The 18,698-nt window shown below is 39.4% G+C and overlaps 1 protein-coding gene across 3 annotated transcripts in view; it reads left to right on the top strand.

Moving 5' to 3' along the window:
- The first annotated feature begins 3,310 nt into the window (after positions 1-3,310).
- The window catches only part of bnc2 (basonuclin 2), a 168,706-nt gene continuing 153,318 nt past the window's right edge, over positions 3,311-18,698 (top strand). For 2 of the 3 annotated variants that reach the window (XM_037974592.1, XM_017406497.3), the window contains exon 1: positions 3,312-4,101. In XM_037974592.1, coding sequence (XP_037830520.1) covers positions 4,099-4,101 — 3 coding nt within the window. In that variant the 5' untranslated portion in view covers positions 3,312-4,098. Of the gene's footprint in view, positions 4,102-18,698 lie in introns of all 3 variants that reach the window. The other variant, XM_017406529.3, reaches the window with a different exon arrangement.

Raw genomic sequence — 18,698 nt, 5'->3', positions numbered from 1 at the left:
CCTCACGCCTCAGCCCCTTTCAGACAAGCCTGTCTGCAACTAGCAACCAAGCTAAGGAGGACTTACCTGTTCTGGTCCCAATCCACGACGGTCACGTGAGTGTACTGTTCAGAGTCTCTGGTCCCGCTCCTGTCCAGTCCACAATAAAATCCTTAAAACTTCGTTGTTGTGTTGCGAGTCTGAATCCTGTCAAGTCCTGCCTTGTCACCGTTGGTTTGTTTGTCCGTCTGTTAGCAAAGATCAGGTAAAAACTAAGGAGCACATTTGGAGGAAATTTTCAGAAAATGTTGGGGTTGTTGCAAAAAATAATTAAACTTTGGTGGTGTTCCAGGTTAGGATTTGGATCACACTATTTTTTTAATCACACTGTGGCCTTGGCAGAGGTTTGCACTCTCTGAGTTCTTCTAGTTTTTGTATTGTTATCAATATTTTAGTAGATTTCGAGACCCAATGAACATTAATTTAGTGTTGTATGCCAAAACAGAACAAATATAGGCTTAAAGTCCAAAAAAAAATCTTCGGGGTCACAGTTCTGTAAGTAAAGCAGATCGAAATCTGAACCATTTCATGGTGCGGACTGGTGTATCGATTAACATGGAAGCCCATCTGTTCTGTTAAAAGCATGTGAGACAGATGACTCAACACAGCCGTGTAAACACCGAGCCAGCGACCTTAAACACAGTATCTTTGACAGGTCTTTCTGCAATTTCTTTTCCCTTATTGGTCAACACATGTGCAGTAAGCCGATACCATCCAATTACAGGTCGGGCTGGTTTATTAGACTTTCTGTAGACTGATTAAAATACCATGTTTTATTGGATTTAAAAGCTCAAAATGATGTGAAATGGTGTGACAAGCTTTACTGACAACTTTGGAGCTTGGAGAGAGTGACATAAGAAAGTTTGATTTACAAAATATTCAGCATAACTAAATGTAGAATGGCCAAAATACATTTTCAGTGGCCAGGAGCGATCCTGACTATCTCCATTAGGCTGAATATCCAAAAACTTCAAATGAAACAGCTTTTTATTTAAGAATCTTAAGTGACTACAGACCAAACTAAACATCTTGAAAGTGTTGAGTTGATTTGAGCCTCAAGTTGTAATTCAAAAGTTAACCATTGCTTATGGAGGCATAACTAGACTAAAAAAAGTGATACTTTCAGATTTTTGTAAGTGGAGTTCTGTGAAAACATTATTACCAATTAATATCCTAAATACTGTAAATAGCTCTTTGAACCTCGGTGTGAAGAAATATTTAATTTTGATGAGCTAACAGCTCAAAACATTTTAATCTTTGGATAATGTAGAAAATTTAGTCCCTAATGTTGCACGATTGTGTCAGTGCAGGTGTGCTAATGATGGGATATACTTGATTCTGTTCATTTATTTAATTTACAGGGTTTTAATTTTTGTACTGTTACATATTTAACTAAGTACAGTAATTAGATTAGGAGTTAAGGACACAACGAAAAGCTCACAATCTATACATCACCTTTTGTCATAACTTCATTATCTCATCTGTACTTTGTGATCAAATATTGTAGCATAATATCTTCAATATGCCCTGCGTGTTATAATATTCATTCACAGTTGCTGCTGTCATCTGTTTAATCAACACTGCTGAATAAAACAAAACACTATGAATCAAATAAAGCAGCATCAAAGCACTTGGAGTCAATAAATCTAAGCATAGTAGCTTTTTTTCCCTCTCTTGGACAATCTTTTAAGGGCTTTTTTTGTTTTGTTGCTCACATAAGTATGTAATATCTCATTTAATTAGCAATTTAAGCCCTCTGACAAACAGGCATATGGTCCTGGCTCTCCCACGGCCTTGGCCAGCGAATGAATATGCATATCCTGGGACCTCAGCAGCTTGTTACTCTGGAATGAATTCTACACAAGCCTAATCCCTGATCTATTATTTACCCCTTGACCAAACATGCAAGTGGGGCTTCCAGACGCTTGACTTGATAGAAATGACTGCCAGGGGATTCAGCTGCCTGCCTCACCCAAGTGGAAGAGCCAGGCTGAGGCAGGCGGAGGAGCAGGGGGATGTTGCTGAGGGATCCAGTTCATCCTCAAACACACACACACACACAAACATACACATATATATAAATATATATATAAATACTCGCACACACGCCTTCCTCTCTTCACTCTTGAGATGTCTCAGTCAAATGTTGAGCAAATCCTAATGAAAAACAAGTGAGAAACTTTAATGGCTGAGCACGGTCACGTCTGCATGCTGCCCACGTGCACAGGGGCGCGCACGTGTGCCATGTATTAAAGGTACTCACTGCAAAGAATGTATCAGACATACAAACGGTTACTCTGAACTATTGTGTATGAAATGACGCAGTCTGAAAAGACTTTACTCCTGTAGGTTTCTAGATATATTGATCTGCAGTTCTCAAATGCGGGTCTGCGCTACATGAAAACAAAGCACTCAACTGAACCGAAAACCACGTGGAAGCTTGAGTCACGTGATTGACCTGCCATGTAGGCAAACAAATATGGTGGAATCGGACAAGTGTAAAACCTCGGAGAAGACGTTCCGGTGGAAACGAGTGAATCTGCTGCTAAATGCAAAAGAACCAAAAAAAAAAAAAAAAAAAAAAAGGTGGACAACAGTCAAGAATAAATATCGGGATCATGCAGGGAGGGGGGAGCGAAACTTCTTCTCTGCTGGTAAGTTTACAGTTTCGTTGTTTTTCATCCTTCGACTAACGCTCGAAACATTTATAACTCAAATCTTGATTTATCTCCACTGATTTAAGTCTGTTTTAATTAAGATCATTGCAGAGACCTACCTGCACGCTTAACTCAACAAATCTGAGCGTAAATACAAACCCGGACAGCTCCTTCATGGACATCACCATTGTTGGCCTACTTCCAGTCACTTCGGCTCTTTCTGTCTGGCCACAAATTTCGCTAACAACTTTTTCCACATTCATTATCAATATGAGTAAAACATAAACACTTTGTTTTTTTACTATATGAATTTTATTTCCTCCAGTCAGCATGACTTTGCTTTGAACACCTTTAATCTCAGGATGACATTAAGGAAATATGTTTTGTTGGTTTATAATTTAAAAAAAAACTAACTCTAAAATCAGCACTTGTAGATTTAGAAATGCAATTTTTTAAATATTATTTATTATGATTCATTTGATTTCCCCCTTTTTGGTAACTATCACTCTGATGGTATCATTTTGAAGTCTGCTCTCAAGGCACACTGCAAACAAACTAGTAAATACTTGCTCCTGTCAGTGTTGCACAAGCGGCGCAGAGCCGCTTTCTTATCTCGGGGCTAAGGGTTTTGGACACATTCTTTCTTTGCGGGAATATGCGACTCTTCGTGCTGACGGGACGCCGTAAATCAGCTCGCACGGGAGCAGAAGCCCTCCGGAGCCACGGTCCCTGAGGTCGCAGAGTGACACACGGTGTGGTAAAGTTCCCACACCCCGGCAGCAGCCTCAGCAGCCTCAGCAGCAGCAGCAGGAGCCCCGGACGGTCCGCAGCTCCACGGCGCACGGACGGCGCTCACTCCGCACAAGGAAACCACCGGGGAAGAAGACTTCCCCCCCCTTCTTTTTCCTCAACATAGAAGCAGTTCGAACCCAGCTTCTCTTTGCCACTGATTCCCAACTAGTTCCTTTATTTGTGTTTTGGGTGGGGTGGTGGGGAGAGAGGACAGGACAGGACAGAGCGCCGTGGTCGCGCGTTCCTCTCCGGGACGCGTATCCAACCAACCGACGCGCGTTTTTTTCCCCTTTTTTTTCTCCCCCCTCACTCTCTCTCTCTCCCTCACACACTCTCTTCAGCAAATCCGCCGTGACTCTGCGATCCTCTTGGATTTTTTTTTTAAGAGTGCCCGATTAGCCCACCGTGCAAAACTGTCATAAACATCGATCCAAAGTTTTTTTTTTGAGGCAGAAAACCGACCGTGAAACAACATACATAAAGCATACAGGAGGACTGACAGAGGAAAGCAAAAAGTTCCCCACTTGAGGGCGAAATCAGACTTTTTTGAGGACGCCAAGTTCTGAAAAGTGCCAGGATCCCCGGGTTCTGTCAGACACAACATGCAGCAATGGTAAATATGATTTTTTTTCTGCTCATTCTCTCTGGAATTAATCAAACATGCCAGTAGATTCAAGTAAGAAGAATGGTAACTGTTGTAGACATGATGGATTAAATAAAGTTGTCATTTATTCCCTTCTGTGTTCTGGCTTCTTGTCACTCACAAAGCTGAATTTGTCTGCATTTAGGATAAAACCACACTCTATCACTGCTTTCATATATATTTTTTTCTTGCATTTTAAAACTTTATTTGCATTAAAACAATCAGTTGTAATCAGCACCAAAGGCCCCTGGTCTCAGCTGAGACGCTTGAATTGAATTTCACAGCTTTTTTCCAGAATTATCACCAACTTGTTTGCTTTTTTTTTCTTCCAGTGACAAATCAAAAACTTTTAGATGATGTCTGGGAGGCAACTTGTTTTTCTCCAAACAGCGTGCTGATTGTGCAACTTTTCTGTGTTTACTTTTTATGCAATGGTCCTGCTCAATTTCTTGTGTGTATAAGCCTCCCTGCGACCATTTCTTACATTTAAGCATCCACGAGGCTGATGCAAAAATGTTTGCAGGCTTAAATCAAAGAAAGCAAATGTCATTTAGGCGCTGGCAGTTACAGTAACAAAGTTTGTTTGTCAGGCCTAAAGAAAGTTTTTCTTTTTTTGCGGGGGAATTCAGAATTATGCAGAATTCCTTCTTCTTCGGCATGTTCAGTTTTTTAATTTAACATGCTCATTTTATTTACAACTTCCATCTGGATTTAACTAAAATTTGGCCTGACAGATACAGCAGATAGTATTCATTGTCATTGCACAGGTTTAATTAAATTGCTCCAGCTGTAGGTGCAAAAAAACAATAGCAATCAAACAATCAAAAAAACTCAGTAATTAAAGACATGTGAACATAAGATTTGAAAGATTAAAATGAGCTTGTTCTTGTGTAATTGCACTTTTAAAACAGAGGCGGTTTGGTGGCTCACGTTTGCATTAACTGTTTGTAAAAAGTCCAAGCTCAGTTTCAATTTGTGTGTAAAGATACCGAATCCCTACAGTTCACCAATGAAAGGAGACTCCCTCACATCCAGCCTGTGACAAAACGCACAGGTATTTTCACAGCAGCGTAAAACACTTTTCAGTGTGGACTTATGCGAACACCTCAGGAGACAGGGAGAAGGAGAAAGCAGTGGGAAACAGAGAAAAGCAGAAATTGAGATAAATGGCCCTGACTTCTTTAAGCACCACACTTTTTGTCAACGAGATGTGTGTGAGAATAATGTTTCAGCCTGGTCTGTGTGTGTGTGTGTCTGGGCCATTTTATTGGACATTGCTGAAGAATGTCAATTTACATTCCTCGAGTGTCGTTTCATTACGTTTATCAGGGATCAGTGCAAGTCACATTACTGCTTGATAGTCACACCAGTTGAGAAGCTTGTAACAGTTGTTCTTGGTTTGCCATAAATTGTTTCGTCTCTCCTTTTTTTTTTGTGCACTTCTTTTTTTATTGCAGTACTTGAATTATTGACAAAGTGCCCATAAGTTCATCATCATTCGAAAAAAATACAACACGATGGTCTGTACGAGCGTACGTCAGAGAAAATGATGGGGAACATGTTGTGATAAATGTCCTTGTTGTGCAGCAAATAGACGGCCGGCTACAGGCTGCAGCGCTGCTACGTGAGGTTAAAGAAAAAGTTCATGTTGTCAGAGAGGCTGCAGCTAGGTCGTGATTCCTCTGGGTCTGGGAGAATCAGAGATGGGAGAGTGTGTGTGTGTGTGTGTGTGTGTGTGTGCGCATGTGTGTGTGAGGGGTGGGAGCCACTGGTTAGTCGGTTCAATAATCTGCTGGACAGGTAGGCCTGTGACGCCCCCCTTAGAGAGGCTGCTAATGAAGAGAAAGGCTGCTTAGTGGTGCTCTCCTCTGACCCCACCAACCCTCCCTGTCCCCCCTTCCCCCCCTGCTGCCTTCGTCTGATTACTGCTCACATTGTGAACCCCTCCCCACCCTCACCCCACCCACTCACACACACACACACACACACACACACACACAAGCTCCTCCACTTCATCTTCTCGGTTTCCACCGGCTTTTCGAACTTTCTCGCCTCTTAATTTCCAAAGGATGAGCGCATAAAGGCTTTATCGACGAAACCATTTACGTATATTCTGCTATCTCGGCTCTTATTTGCGCAGTTGCTTATTTCTAAGTTTTATTTAATTAGTTGGAGGGGGAGAAAAACAAAATAATCGCACAACCTCTGCGTTCCTATATTGTCTTTGCAGTTGTAGTAATTAAGCTTCTCTCCAAAAGTTTGGCGCCTCGGACAATAAAAGTGCAGCGTAAGAGGAAAAAAAAGCAAAAAAAAAAAAAGCAAACAAAATTGATTTCAGCTTAAAGTAAGTACGTGCTTTCACTCATGCTAGCATGTAAAGATTTCGAGCCAGGCTGAGAGAGCACCTTTTCTGTCCTCTTCACATGATACCCAGTCAAATTCCTGCAGTGTTTTTTATTTATCCAGAATGGAATTGTGGTTGTACTGATAGGCTCCATCTGTCCTCAGCTTCAATAATATCTGGTGTGACTGATAGTGTGTCTTGGCAGTGACAGAAAAGGTAATATTTTGAGAGAGGGGGTAGAGGGTGGGGGTCATACACCTACAAAATCTTTGAACATGTAACTGAAGCTGCGAACGTTAGGGACCAAACCAAGACACGGTGAAATGTTAAAACAAATTGTAACGCTGGACTCGTGATTTAATAAAGAGCGCAGTGTGGGATACATTCAATTTAAAACAATATACATGCGAGAGGCATAATTCGAATTTTGTTTAACTCTGGTGCAGAACGTAAGAAACTAATTCTTCACACTTGAAGTCTCGGAAACATTTTTGAAATCTGGCCCGCGTTCATGTAATTCTTTTTGGGGAAAGGGAGCAACGTACGCGATTAAAAAAGTGAGAGTTGCAGGAAAGCACCGGCGCCTGTGGTTGCCAAAGTTTCACCGTTTAAAAATATAACTCTGTATGAGACAGTACAGTGAAAACTGTGGAATTTACGGTAACACACTGGCAGCTGTGATTGACAGAATTTCACTGTAATCTGATGACAGATTTACCATCTGTCATCACATTAGTGTCTCTTGTATTTGTATCATGACACAGATTGGTATTGTCTGTGGTGAGACTTGCAAATAGCAACGTAATCAGATTAAAACTCCGTTTTAGCGCCATAAACTGTGTTTAAACTGTAATCTGATAGGTGTTCTTGCATAAGTTCAAATTAAATCCTCATTTTCTTCATTTTACATATTAATCCCAATATTCTTCTTAGAAATCGGGAAAAATCGAGCACGAAAACATGCAAGTGCACACAGCAGCCATGATGTCTTTATGTAAGGACAAAACTCAGCCTATAGATAAACATGCCTGTCGCCTTTTTTTTTTTTTCTCGTCTTCTGAGACAGAATCATACATCTTAACATTTTCTGCTGTAATTTGGCGAGGCTTTAATTGATTCTTTCCAGAACTAATTACAGGCAAGTGCGTAAAATAAACACTTCAGTGTCACCGGGTGGCAACTGTCCAATCGGAAGGGAAGTTACATTTCACTTGTAATCCATACGCTCTTCAGCAGCACTGGAAAATAACTCATGTGGACGCTCTAGAAATACCAGAGAAGCTGGGGCTGTAACGAACAGGAGTTTAGTTGTAACCAAATGGCTCAGCTGGGAGGTATAGGGTTATGTGATGTAATTTATATTTTATAGCTCCTTCCTGCATGAACTGTAGTCCAGAATAAAGTTGTTCGATTTAGTTCCTTGAACGAGGAGAGAAAATCTGGGATTTCCACCCGTGATGGAAACTCCAGACACTACTTTGTTTCTTCTTTTCAATTTTTTTTTTCTCTTTCTCTTGCATTTTCTCGCACAGTCTCATTTTTTTTTTTGCTGTCAAATAAAAAGACATTACCTCTGCCTTTTCTGTAGACAGAGAGTATGGGGAAGTTTGATATGACTGTGTGCATTTTCTCTCTCTTTTTTTGTGGTGGGTGTGTGAATTATTGGCCATGCTTCAGCGACTCAAAAGAGGGACGGGGAGATATCCTCGGGCCATACAGAGTGATTTGATTAAAAGAGAATAATTTGCCCTAAAGGTGTCTTTTCTCTTTTCTCTCAAAACGCTCGTGGAAGAAATCTGATATGACAAGATAAGTGGTGGCTCATGAAAAATTCCTGAGGACCGAGACGCAGCATGTTGACTTTGGAATTATTGCCCCAAGTGTCGAGTTCTTTGCTCGTAACTGTGCTTGACAATGTTATTTTTACTCAAAGAGCCTTTGAAACGATTCCACTGTTTTCAATACAGAATTAACTCATCAAAAAAAAATCTGTTAATGTACTGAACGAAGACTGGACAAAGAAAAGTCATTTTCTTCTTCAAGTTACTTTGGCAGTAAGACTCGTGTATTGTACGGGATCACATGCAGCTCCAAATCATTATCCCATTTGGATGACTCAGAGAGGTTAAACTCATACTTCTGAGATTTATTTGAGCAGCACCTTTGCTGGGCTATTGATCAAAGTTGCATGTGTGTCAGTCTTATTTACATTATTTTGTTACGTCTCCTCTGAATGTACATCATCATTCGACTTTATTCTCGTCTCGTGGATCTTCAGAAGAATCTGGGCATTTGTAGTCTTTCTTCTTCCACAGTTTAGAAGATAAACTGAGACCTCTTTCTATTTGCCCAACACATACTCTGTGCTTCTTCCCTCTCCTAAGCTTCTTTTATAGTTTTTAATATGTTTACACTGGCTATGTATAGATTCAAAATACATCCTGGATAGAGGTTTTGTCTTTAAGTAGTGTGCAGTCTCAGATTATTTTATTTTGCAGCTCGTGCTTGAAGTCATACTTTTGTGTCTGCTTATTGTACTATTATTTGTACCCTTATGATGAACAGTAAATATCTTGCCTCTTGTAGATAGCTAACCTAGGTTTGGTAATATAGCAGTTATTTCTGACTGAACTGATGACCTAATGGGGATTCTGAGCGTGACCGAGACCAAAGTGGATTACTGCCGTTTAAAATAATTCCAGTCTAAAAAAATCATTGCAGTTTATGCAAATGCTATGTTGTGAACCTTTGCATTGTTGTTAATTTAATACTACATGGTTATTTACACAGAACTGGTTACATAAAGTTCAAATAGCAGCAGCAGCAACTAACAGTAGGACTTCCAGTGCAACATGGGGCACTTCCAGCAGGGATATCAAAATATTTCTGTTGCAATGACTGCGTAACATGAAATTGACAGTAATGTAAATGTTGTGCTTGCAGATAACCATAGAAATCTATGTGCAAAAACGACAACAATTCACTTTGGTCTTAAAGCCCCTTGAATTATAACTTAGCTTGTCAATCCAGTCAGAACACTGATATATATTACAACTAGACAGAAAAAGCCAGAAGTTGAAGCCATGAAAGACAAGCATTAGATGGCTGGCTGTAGTTCCATTTTAAAATCCCATCTCTCCACATAAACAAATGGGACATATTTCTATTTACATGTATGTCTCATAAAAAAACACACTTCAGACAATTTCCTGCAGGTGTTGATTTTTGTTGATACGTGTAGTTCTTACCTTGTTGCTGTATGTTCATACATTTGGGTTTTTTTTCAGTTTGAAGCTTTATAAAAGTGTCATATTCCACTGTGACTGACAGCGTAGCAGCCTGTTAGTGAGTAAGGAGGGTGTGAAGGTGGGACTTTTGTATTTGGACAATGGAAGTTAATGGAGTCACTTTGTCCGTATTTATTTATGTTGATGGGTTAAACAAACACTATTTCTGAGGCTATTTATAGAGCTATGACAGATGTGGTATTAAAAATATAATTAGACTAAAGATGATTTAAAAAAAAAGAAATCATGATTACTCCTACTTTTAATGATCAAGCACACTTACCTCATAAACACCCTCCATCAGTTCCAGTTGGTAAATTCATTTATTTATTCTTATTTTCTGGGCAGAATGAGATATGCTGTTTAGGTCTACAAAATAAATATAAGTTCTTCCATATAAATTCTAACATATTGTAAACTTTACAATATTGAAGCAAATGTAAATGTAAATACATATGTTTTAGAGACAACCAGTCATCTTTTTTATTTCCTTTTTTTAAGTTTGAGAAAATAAATTATGAATATGGGTCATTTTATTTGCCTTCATGCCAGTTCAACCATTTTAGGGAAACAGGAGTCACCTTGTTTGTTTTTTTAAAAGAATACTAATTACTAATTTTTAATTATAATCAATGTTTGGAACAATAAGTCTTGAATGAATATATTAATATTGTTGCATTCAAATGTGTAACCCTGTGAGCTGATTGTGTAACACAGCCTCTATTAATCAGTGTTATCATGGTGTTCAAACGCTTCCTTTTTATGAATCATGTAAAATCAGAGAAGCTTTGTATGTCTTCCATTATGTCGTAGGCCTTCACAAGCCCAGTGGAATGTGTGAGCTCTCATAAAACCTTTGTTACTATAGTAACTGTGATTTCTAACCTTGAAAAAATAACAATTTTTATCCAAAACCAGATCAAACCTTTCCTCCGTTTAACCCAAATATATCTCCAACCTCAGCAGTCTTATAATGGTTTTAAATCCAGACGTACCATAACTACGATGTTGTCACATCATAAAACATTTTATTTCACGGTGGTTTCTGAGGACCGCCAATAAATATTTTGGATCCCTTTCAGGTTGAAGTTTGGTTTATATGAAGATGTGCAACCACTTCGCCGAAGTTTGTAGGAACACCCAAATGGTCACAGTCAGAGAAGTCATTGGTTCAGAAACACCGAGGCACAAGGCATAAAATCAAAGTTACTAGAAGATCAGGACCTACAGTCAGCAAGTTTTACATCACCATGAATTGAGAAGATGCTGCCAAAAAAAGATGTTCCTGCTCCAAATTTTTCAAGATTGATTTAAAAAAGTCATCTTGTGGAAATGTTTTGTTGTCAAATGAAGTTATATGGTTTAGACTCAATGATGAGTATGTTTAGGAGTGTAAAGTTAGGTATTAAACCCAGACACTGTATCCACTGTTAATCATGATCCTTATCTATTTTGCTGCTAATTAGGCAGGTTATAGATTGCACAGAGTGGTTGGAGTAATAATGGAAAACTACCTCAAAAATCTTCTTCTTAACCTCAAAACCTGCAAACAGTTTGTTAAACTTTGACACGACTTTATGTTTCAATAAAGTTATGACTCCAAACAGATAACAAGTTCAGAAAACAAAAACATTGGAACAGAAAAAAAGAAAAGTGACCCAACTTCAAGCTTTTAAAATAGGCCTTTTCAAAGTCCTGATTTGGGGAATCAAGTACAAACATATTGTTTGCATGAGCTGTGTTTGAGGCAGCCTCAACATGTGATATAAACACTTAACTTTCTCTTACTGTCTTAAATTACAACCTTATGTTACAACGTCTAAGGGGGGGCACCGTTTTATTCAACTGTGCAGGAATTCGTTGAGCGGTGTTGTGCGACTTATGGCCAAAAAACTCAGATGATACGTTAAAGCCTCTGCCTTGTGATTGTTGGTGACAGAAGTGCCAGTTATGGTGATAATCATAGTAATTAAGCAGCCTTATGATGATGGGACTTTTGTGTGTTTGTTTGCGTCTCGGTTCACTTTTCCTGTTTGAGGGAAACTTAACCCTCATAAGCTGTGTTTGATGGCCATGTAGCTGTGCATTATGTTTGCGTAGTCCTGCATGCGTATGACTGAGTGTGTGTTTGCACACGCGTTTGTGGCTGCTTTTGGAGCGGAGCAGAAGTGTGCTGACAGGTTATGTGTCCGGAAGGGGTGGGGGGGTTGGGGCGGGGGGACAGTGGTGCTTTTGAGACAGACACAAGAGACAAGTCTCAGTCAGAGAGGAGTAGAGAGAAAGAGAGCCTCTTTCATGTGACTTTGCATTCCACCAAGGCGCAGGCAGGGAGAGGCACAAGACGAGACATGTGTCCCCCCCTCCCAATCGTTCTCTCCGCCTCTTCCCCCCCGCTGCACCCATTCTCCCACCCTCTTCTTCCATCCAGCCTCCATCCCTCCCCTCCAATGTTGACCTTAACATTTATCAAGGAACCTCATGCTGGAATTCCTCCTCATCATCTGTCTCCTACACCAACACACAGTTCCTCTCAGACACTGTCACAAACCAATTTGTTTTGAATATTGTGGCTCTATGAAGGGGCTGTCCTGGTTTCCTGCTAAGGAGGTTGGCCTCGAGACACCCGCTTACTCGCAGAGACATGGACACATGCTAGCTCACCACATTCTCTAACCCCCCCCCCTCTTCTTTCTTTATTGTAGCTCCTGTCACTTTGTCCTATTCATTTAACCTTTCATTAGAGCCAGCAGACTACCCCGAGTGTGTCTGCACAGCTTCAGGAACAATGCCAAAAAAAGCCCCACTGTCACAGTTATTAGATTCCTTCAGCCCCCCTTTACCCCAGCAACTCAATATTAAGACGGGGAGAGTGAAAGAGTGGAGGCAGGGTTGGGGAGGAAAAGGTTGACACTGCTGCCCAGCTCCTGTGGTGAGGGGTCCTCTTGACTTGTCAAGGACATGTGCCACATGTTGATAGTAGGCAGATACTCAACAAAACAGGGGAGGGGGGGTGTTAATGACAACAGAGAAGAAGGAGACACACACACACAGAAAAGAGAGGACTACTATCTTGTGCAGTTGTGAGCAGCACCCTGGAGGAGCTGGACTAAAAACACAAACAGTTTGTGGAGGAGCTCTGGTTTTAATGGGCAGCCAGGAGGGGCAGTCTTATCCCCACGGAGTGACAGACTGGTGCCCTTTGCTCCTCCACCCCACCCTCCCCTCTTGTTCTGTCTTTTGCTGCTCCTCTGTCCTTTCCGTGTTCTTAATGCTGCACAGCATTTGAACTAAATCACTATTTAATGACTTTGTCTATAAATGTGCGGGTTAAGCTCTGAACCATAACTAACTTGCTACATTGCATCTGAACTGATGTATATAAACCCAACTTAAAAAGTTTTAACTTTTAACTTTTAGCAGCAATTGTCATCTTTTTAGCCAGTGTTGATACTTTACTCAGTGACAAAAAGTAGTTCAGGCATTTACAAGTGATTAAAATAACCCTGAACAACCACAGAGGACTTACAATGACAAGTACTCATTCTCACTCCTTGCTCGGCACATACACATGTAGAAAAATGTATTTCATTCTCACGTGCAGGTCATCTCATTGAAATCCGTAGAGGTCCTGCAGGTTTTAAATGGCTGAAATGAACCTTCTGGTGAAGGTTGTCTGCTGCTGATATTACTGTCATTAAACAGATCACCAAGGCAAGCCAGAATATGGAGGAGAAAACAGAAGGTATGCCCTTTAATGGTTAATGTTTCTTCATCGTTGTGACCAAGCTTGATCCAAATGCGACTGAAAACTAGAAATGTAAAATTAAAGAATTTGAACAATGAAACCAGCCTTCCTGAAAGGAATGCACATCACCTGTTGCCCTAAATGCCAGAATTTTCAACAAAGATCTCATATAACCTGTTAGTGCTCAGACAATGTGTTGGGGATGACTCTCAGCTACTACCACACCAGGTTTTAGCTCAATATCTGCACCAATGACTGAGTTATAGCTATTTATGTGTTTGCTAGAGTCGATTAGATGTGGCAGCCACCTCAGATCAGGTTGGCTCCAAATTCAGTCAGTTAAAGATGTACATACAGTGATTATATTCTGAGAGTTTCAATAAAATATGTCCACTAGTTCATGTAGTATTTTGCTAACAGACAGAAACAGTTGATCCCAACATTTAATGCCAATGTTTGAAACCAAGATAAAAAAATGACTGAATTAGAGCCATTTTTGTGTCTGCTGAGGTTTATTTGCTGTGGCAGACATCTTGATCAACCAACCAATCAATCAATCAATCAATCAATCAGGTTGACTCCAAAAGTTACTCACACACTTTAAGTTGATGTAAGTTAAACAGCCCAAACTGTTTAGGAGTGATAATGAATATGTTGTCTGCAAAAGAGTAAATCAGATATTGTACGATTGTTTTGAAGCTCTATAGATGGAGCAGCTCTCGGTTGACAAATAGGATGTTGGAAAACTGGACTCTGTTTTTAGGAATGACTACAATAATTTCAACTATGTATTAACTTTTTAACAATAATTAGGAGTCTTACAGTGGGATGGTCTACAAACCTCCAGGTGCTTTGTTTTTTTCTTCACATACTTTTAGGGATGTAACCATGACGACAAACAGTTTAAACCAATTTATTTATGCCATTTAATGTATGTCTACCATTAAGTTACTGAATCTCCAAAATCAATTAGGCACACTGGTTAGCTGAGGTCTTGAACCTAATAAACTGTTTCAGAATGCACCAATGCATGGTTCTTTCAGCTTCATGGACACAAATGTGCAAAAGAAGCACTTTGGGTTGTTCAAACTGCTGCTCAGCTTTCCTCTGATGTGACAGAAGCAGTTCAGCCCACCTAAAACACCCAGTTCAGTCCAGTAGAAGAAAACCTAGCAAAGCTAAGTCCAGCCCAGTCAGCAGCGAAGTGTGATGTTTCCCCCACTAATAAATCAGCCCAAATGGATCAGAGCCTGGAGTGGAGAGGCATTGGTCACCCTGGTGAGTAGGGGGGGTGGGGATCGCTCACTTGTCATTGGAAGATAGAACCCATGTGGGCACACACACAAACACATTTTTTCTTGCCCCAAAGACAGAAAGGGCAGAAACAAGCTCCAGCCTAGACCCGGACCATCAGACAGTGGTCTTGATGAAGCCCATCTCTCACTTCTGTCACCTGATTACACCTACTCCCTCCCACCACCCCACTTCTTAGGCCACCACTCTTTCAGTGTGACCATTTTCTTCATCTCTCCACTTTGAGAGTCTGTCGTCCTCTCCTCCTGCCTCGAGGCCGTCAATCCACCTGTCTGCTCCTCATCTCTCCAATTCTCTGATTGGACTCTCTTTGTCTCTCAAGGCTGTAATTGATGGTGGTGTTATTGTGTCCAGTCCTCTGACCCTGAAGGACTTCCTTCAGGTCAGCTCTGCCTCACCATGTATAACATTCTAGGAATGCCAGGGCAGAGGATTTTTTTTTTGGTCCCTGTTTGTGTGTGTGTTCATGTTTCTAAAGGTGCAGACTTCTGAAAGCTTTAAACCCAGGGTTACTATTTTCTTTAACTGTTTAAGCAATTACCGTGTACCTGATTGGATTCGGAACAATCTTGACATTCAAGCTTGAACTCCATTTTGTCATTTTGAATAAGGGTCAATTTTTTATCAAAATTACTTCTCAAGTCAAATGTTTGCCCTTGGTTCAAATAGAAATACCCACAGTGGCTTTGATTGTATTGACTTTTTTTGTGGTCCATTCATTCTTTTTTCACATTTTACATGAACTCGAAACTATTCAATGCAAACTTTAAAGAAGTTTAAATGTATCCTGGAGAAAAAAAAGAAAAGGGAGGGGGGGAGGGGGGTTGTGCCTGTAAGGAAAATTTCTTTCTTTAACACTTTTAATAATTTATTTGTCCCTTGTGTAGTAATCAAGGTCCTCATGCCTGAAGTAATTTGCAGGGAATTTTTTTTTTAATCCTTCATTTCATCTGTGCTGAAGCTATCTTGATATTATAGTTCTTGAAAGATTTGCAAGGTTAAGTAGCTACCTGCAGCAGGAGGTGTTTTTTACATAGCTTTTGTGATGTGTTAATTTATGTCTTCACTTTGAGGTCTTTCTTTCTGTCTTTTTTCTGTCCCTGTCTATGTCTCCATATCTCTCACTCTAGGCTCTAGTCCCTCCCCAGCATGGATCATGTATTTATTACCCTCTAAGTAATCACTTTGCTTTCTCTTTTGATAGACTGTTATTGCACTAACTAGCTGAGGTCCCTATAGGTATTTGGAGGCTTCCCAGTTTTATTAGACAAAGGCCTCATTATTCAAGGCCAGCATTAAGACTACCATTAGGTCCATTTGCCCCCTAGTCAGATGTATCCAGTTGCAGCCAATTCATATTATAGCCTGTGCATACTTAGTATTTACAACACAAATACACTCGTTCCCTCTTGTCAAAGTTAAAGACGATATTCAGAGAGCAACCTTTTTTCTGGCTGTAATTTGTCTCTGCATGACTCATTTTACTCTAAACAGTGTAGATCAGTCTACCGACATTTATTAATTTCAAACTAAAATGAGACTTTTTGCCATTTATTAACATATGTATAATCTTAGTAAATTGTAATGACACTACAGCTGCTGTGTGTATTTTTATGACAGTCAGCCGAAATGAAGTGAACAGGAGATTCATCTGCTTATATGTCTTCGTAGAGATAAAATCTGTTTAATTATCAGAAGAGTCTGCAAGCAGGTTAGCTTCTTTAGACATCTCCTTCAGAGGAAAGCAGAGAAGTTGAAGCTGTATAGTTATGTTTTTGTGTGGAAAAAATACTTTGTGCACATCTATTTTTTTTTTCTTTATTTTTGGTGCCATTTGTGAAGAGTGGTAAATTTATTTAGTTGTGACGCCTGCTGCTTCGGAGGAGGACTGCAGAGAGTTTTGCTCAACTAATATATCTGAAAACAGTTCTCAGTCATCTGGAACATGGACATGCTTATGAGTTAAAAAACAAAGCAGCTGGATTTATTTTCTGTTAGTCGACCACCAAGTTTTCTGACATAATTTTTCTATTTTTAAATTCTCACCACAGCAAAGCTATTTCATATTTTGACATTTTTCCTCATATGTAAGCAGTTAAAAAATACCCCTTAGTGAAAGGTTAACTTGTGTTTTATTGTAGTATATAAAATATATTTTGCTTCTCACTGCTACGTTCCTGAACGTTTGTTAATTGTGAGCCAGGAGTCATGAACGTGTGCTGGCATTGTGAGAAAAGGCCTTTTTATAAAAGTTATTTTAATATTAAGTTCAGAAACACTGAGTCTCGTTCAATGACACAGGAGCATTGCTTTGCTTTGTTGTAATGTATCATACTGAATCTCCTTTTGTTGAATCAAAACTCAAATGAAATTGTACCATTTGAGTCATGGCTCTCATTGGGTTTTGCTGTTAATGTATCTCATATAGATACATATTTTTTTGGCTGCAGATCAGGTATGTATTATCCTGTTACAGACTATTTTCAAACATTATATACACTGTTTGCAAAGTTTTCACCTTGCAAATACAAGCTTACCCTCAAACCTTCTGTTACTTGTCCATCTTAAAACTGTATTTGCAGAACATTTATGAAATATACCAGTGACTGCCAATAAGTCAAGCATTGCATGAGGCATACAATTATGAGCCTAAATAAACTGAAACTAAACAGAGATTTCTGGTGAATCTTTGGATAAAGAAATTTTTATATTATAATAACAATATAACTAATAACTTCCAGTTAGCTGCAGTGCCAGACTACAACGCTGAGTGGATGTGTCCAGGTCAGTTTTTGCTTTTATTTTTCACGTGTGATTGATTTAAACTAAGATTTTGCTCTTGTGCAACACTCACCAGTTTTCTGTGATTGTTGTAGTTGCACATTTACAAACACACTCAGCTCGGCTAGTTCAAATAAGTCAAGTGAATTACTTTATTAGCTTTTGTAGGTCTGATTAAAAAAACATAAAATTGTGTTTTCAGATTGTCACACCTCAGAAATGTGTGTATGGTAACCACTAAATCAGATAGAAAGGATAAAAAAAATCCTCATAAATAAAATTAAGTTTGTAAACAGAGAAATCTGATTTCAGACAAGCTTTTTTTTCCAGCTCTGAAATTCTGGAAACTTCAGTGTGCTGACTGACAGTTCTCACACAAGCCCAGATGAGCCGTATTACCCAGGCCAATGCAGCTGAGTTCGTTAAATCCCACAGACTTTCTGGAGAATGTGTGGACAATTCTCTCCAGACTTTACCCACTGCTGCTGTTCTCAGATGAATGGAAGATGCCTGACATGATGCAACAAGTATGAACGGAGAAAGCTGTTCTTTTGGGTACGGCATGTAGCGAACAGCGAATAAAGTTCCTTGATTATTGTCTTTTTGTGCTGATTAAAATACGACATGTGAATTGATCGACAGTATTGTCGAGCAACTGGAGAGGTATAAACAGGACAGTGAAATCAAAGCATGAAACTGCAACTCTTACCAGCACATTCTCGAGATAAATGCTTCAAAATGTTTTTTTTTTTTGCTGTAATTAAACATTTACATATTTACCAATTTTCTGAGTTTCTAGCTAGGTCATATCTGCAAATCTTGCCAACATTTGTATTCTCATGCAGCCCGTTTGAACAGCTCGAGAAAAAATCAGGACTATAGTTCATGTGTGACAATGGCTTCTGACATCAAGTGCCAAATCATGTTGATGCAACCTTAATATCATAATTGTATACAGGTGCTGGTCATAAAATTAGAATATCATGAAAAAGTAGATTGATTTCAGTAATTCCATTTAAAAAGTGAAACTTGTATATTATATTCATACATTACATACAAACTCATATATTTCAAATGTTTATTTCATTTAATTTTG

This window comes from Kryptolebias marmoratus, linkage group LG3 (assembly GCF_001649575.2).
Source record: "Kryptolebias marmoratus isolate JLee-2015 linkage group LG3, ASM164957v2, whole genome shotgun sequence".
Classification (NCBI taxonomy): domain Eukaryota; kingdom Metazoa; phylum Chordata; class Actinopteri; order Cyprinodontiformes; family Rivulidae; genus Kryptolebias; species Kryptolebias marmoratus.
The sequence above is the reverse complement of the archived record's forward strand: the minus strand, read 5'-3'. Positions and strand labels throughout refer to the sequence as shown.